Here is a 2,249-nt window from a genome sequence, read left to right as displayed (position 1 = left end):
TTCTTTCAGAATTACGGCTATACCAGTAAATATGGAAGAATGTGTCGCAAATCGTATGTTAATCCAAAGTCTATGCATCTAAACCAAACGAAATCTCAGGATAAAGATACGGATTCCTTATAAGCATCAAAAAGCAGTCTGCGTTCGAGTTCCCTTTTTGATTTTCAACAACACTGGTTTTTCTGTGGTCAATCTGCAAGATCGTCTGGAAACAAAAGAGGCCCTGACGTATTGCCAGTTCGAACTTCAGATTTTGATTGCAAATGTGTTAACTACAGAGCTGGTCCTTTAAAGGGAAGTAACTCTAATTAGTTTCATTTTGCACAACACACCATCTCAAATTCAGAGTGAAATGCCAAGTAAATACGTGAGATTGTTGCTATTTTCTTGCCAGTTAGCGATCAAATATTCCTTTAGAGAGATTTAATGCATAACATGCAGTTGTAACGGTAACACTCATTTGTGTAAAACAATGGATGTAAACAATTGAAGCGTTTAGGCCCGTCGCCATTATGTTATATTACATTTCAGTAGTAAGGCTAGTGTCTCGCGTTCTTCGTAAACATGATTCACTGGTTTAATATCCACTAAAAACCAACAGCCCTGATTTAAATCATTGGATGAATTACCGAAACAAACTGAAATAGCTCTAAAGAACAAAATCATTGAAACAAATCGGGAGATTGACGTTTATAAACAAGTCAATTTACGAATATTTATTTTTTTTGCATTTAAAACATAGAAATTGCGATGTCTTCATTTCAATAGCAGGTAAATTTCGTGACTGTATTCCGTTTCCATATATGGCAATTGGTGGTTTCACGCACGAACAAAATAAAATTTGAAGGACTGTTAACAAGTACTACAGATCAGCTACGGGGTTTTAAAGTCCGAATTGAACGATAACCCCACTTATGAATTAACTATGAAAATGGAAAAATAAAAGAAGGCTTTGAATTTTCTAAACGTGTTTTTGTGCGTATACAATGCAAGTTGAACGTACAGTGAAAAGTCATGATGATATAAAACAAAACTTTTTAGTTTTTCCCGTTTAACTAATATTTTTGCAAACAAAACCATCATTATACGACAATTAACGTTAAATGGAATTAAGGGCAAATTTATCAAATGAAAAAAAAGGTCGACGGTTTAATTGTTAATGCACACGCCCAGAACATGACAGTTTTCTAACGACATTGTTAAGTAGTGGGAGAAATCATGAGATGCGTTTTACACCATTATAGAGCTAAGACGCGTTTGCCAATATATAATTACAAAAATAGACTTGCCGATTACTTTTGTAGTGATAAACACAAAGCATCAAAAATAAAACTTTGCTTGTGTTGTTTTATGACTTGGTTAAAGAGGTGTTATTTGTGAAAATAATAAGCTACATAATGTTTAAGCATGCAGATGATTTTATTTTTCATCAATAAAGTAAAACGCCTTCAAACGTAGTGGTGGCCATGGTGTTATCTGTATTGCGTGTCAGCTCTACCGTCATAATGTCTCCGTGTTTCATTCTATAAAGAGCCGAGACAGAGGCTGTTTGGTGATGACTTCCGCTTCCAGAGGCTGCCATGTAGCGCCAATGATGTCCGTTATATTTCATACAGAACAGCATCTCATGTCCCGGGCTGACATTAGCAGACAACGTAAACAAGTACATTCCTGCCACATCACAGGTAAATTCCCCAGTCGATGGATGGTAGTCATGTCCGTTATTCATATAAATATCCTCAAACACCACATGAGGGAGATGATCGTGATGTTTTAGATTTTTTCCTACCGAAAACGCTATGTCGTGAACTGAAAAAGGGAAAAATTGAATTATTGTAAAAGTTGGAATTTTCGCGTGTGAAAATGTTCGCATTGTGACCCATTTAATTGGTTGCGGTAAGGAAATGTTAGCTTTGGAAATGGTTCTGAGATCAATATCTTATATTTATATATGATTTATTTAAGTCTGAAGAATCTCCAAGAAGAGATGAAAGAACTAGACTTGTCGTTGAAATTTTTTCTGTTTATAATATTTCTTCGTTCGTAAGGATAATTTTTCTGCTTTTACTATTTATTTAATATATAGATGAATATTCGATTTAAATGTTTTCAAACTAATATACTTAACGCAAAAATAAACGCTCGTACTTCTAAATCAAACAGTAAAAGCTTGTGTTATTCACAACTACCTGATTGTAAGTAAAGACATTGTCATATTCAAACGCAATTGCAAAGAAAATCAGTCTAGT

The 2,249-nt window shown here is 34.4% G+C and overlaps 1 protein-coding gene across 1 annotated transcript; it reads right to left on the bottom strand.

Moving 5' to 3' along the window:
- Nucleotides 1-1,429: 1,429 nt before the first annotated feature.
- On the bottom strand, nucleotides 1,430-1,809 carry LOC110445008 (complement C1q tumor necrosis factor-related protein 7-like; the record flags this gene model as incomplete). Its single annotated transcript, XM_021489367.1, has 1 exon — nucleotides 1,430-1,809. A coding segment is annotated over one exon (380 nt), but the record flags the coding sequence as incomplete, so codon positions are not given.
- Between the last annotated feature and the right edge of the window lie 440 nt (nucleotides 1,810-2,249).

This window comes from Mizuhopecten yessoensis, unplaced genomic scaffold, assembly GCF_002113885.1.
Source record: "Mizuhopecten yessoensis strain PY_sf001 unplaced genomic scaffold, ASM211388v2 hete_36129366, whole genome shotgun sequence".
In the NCBI taxonomy this organism is placed as follows: domain Eukaryota; kingdom Metazoa; phylum Mollusca; class Bivalvia; order Pectinida; family Pectinidae; genus Mizuhopecten; species Mizuhopecten yessoensis.
This window is presented reverse-complemented; position numbering and strand designations above follow the sequence as displayed.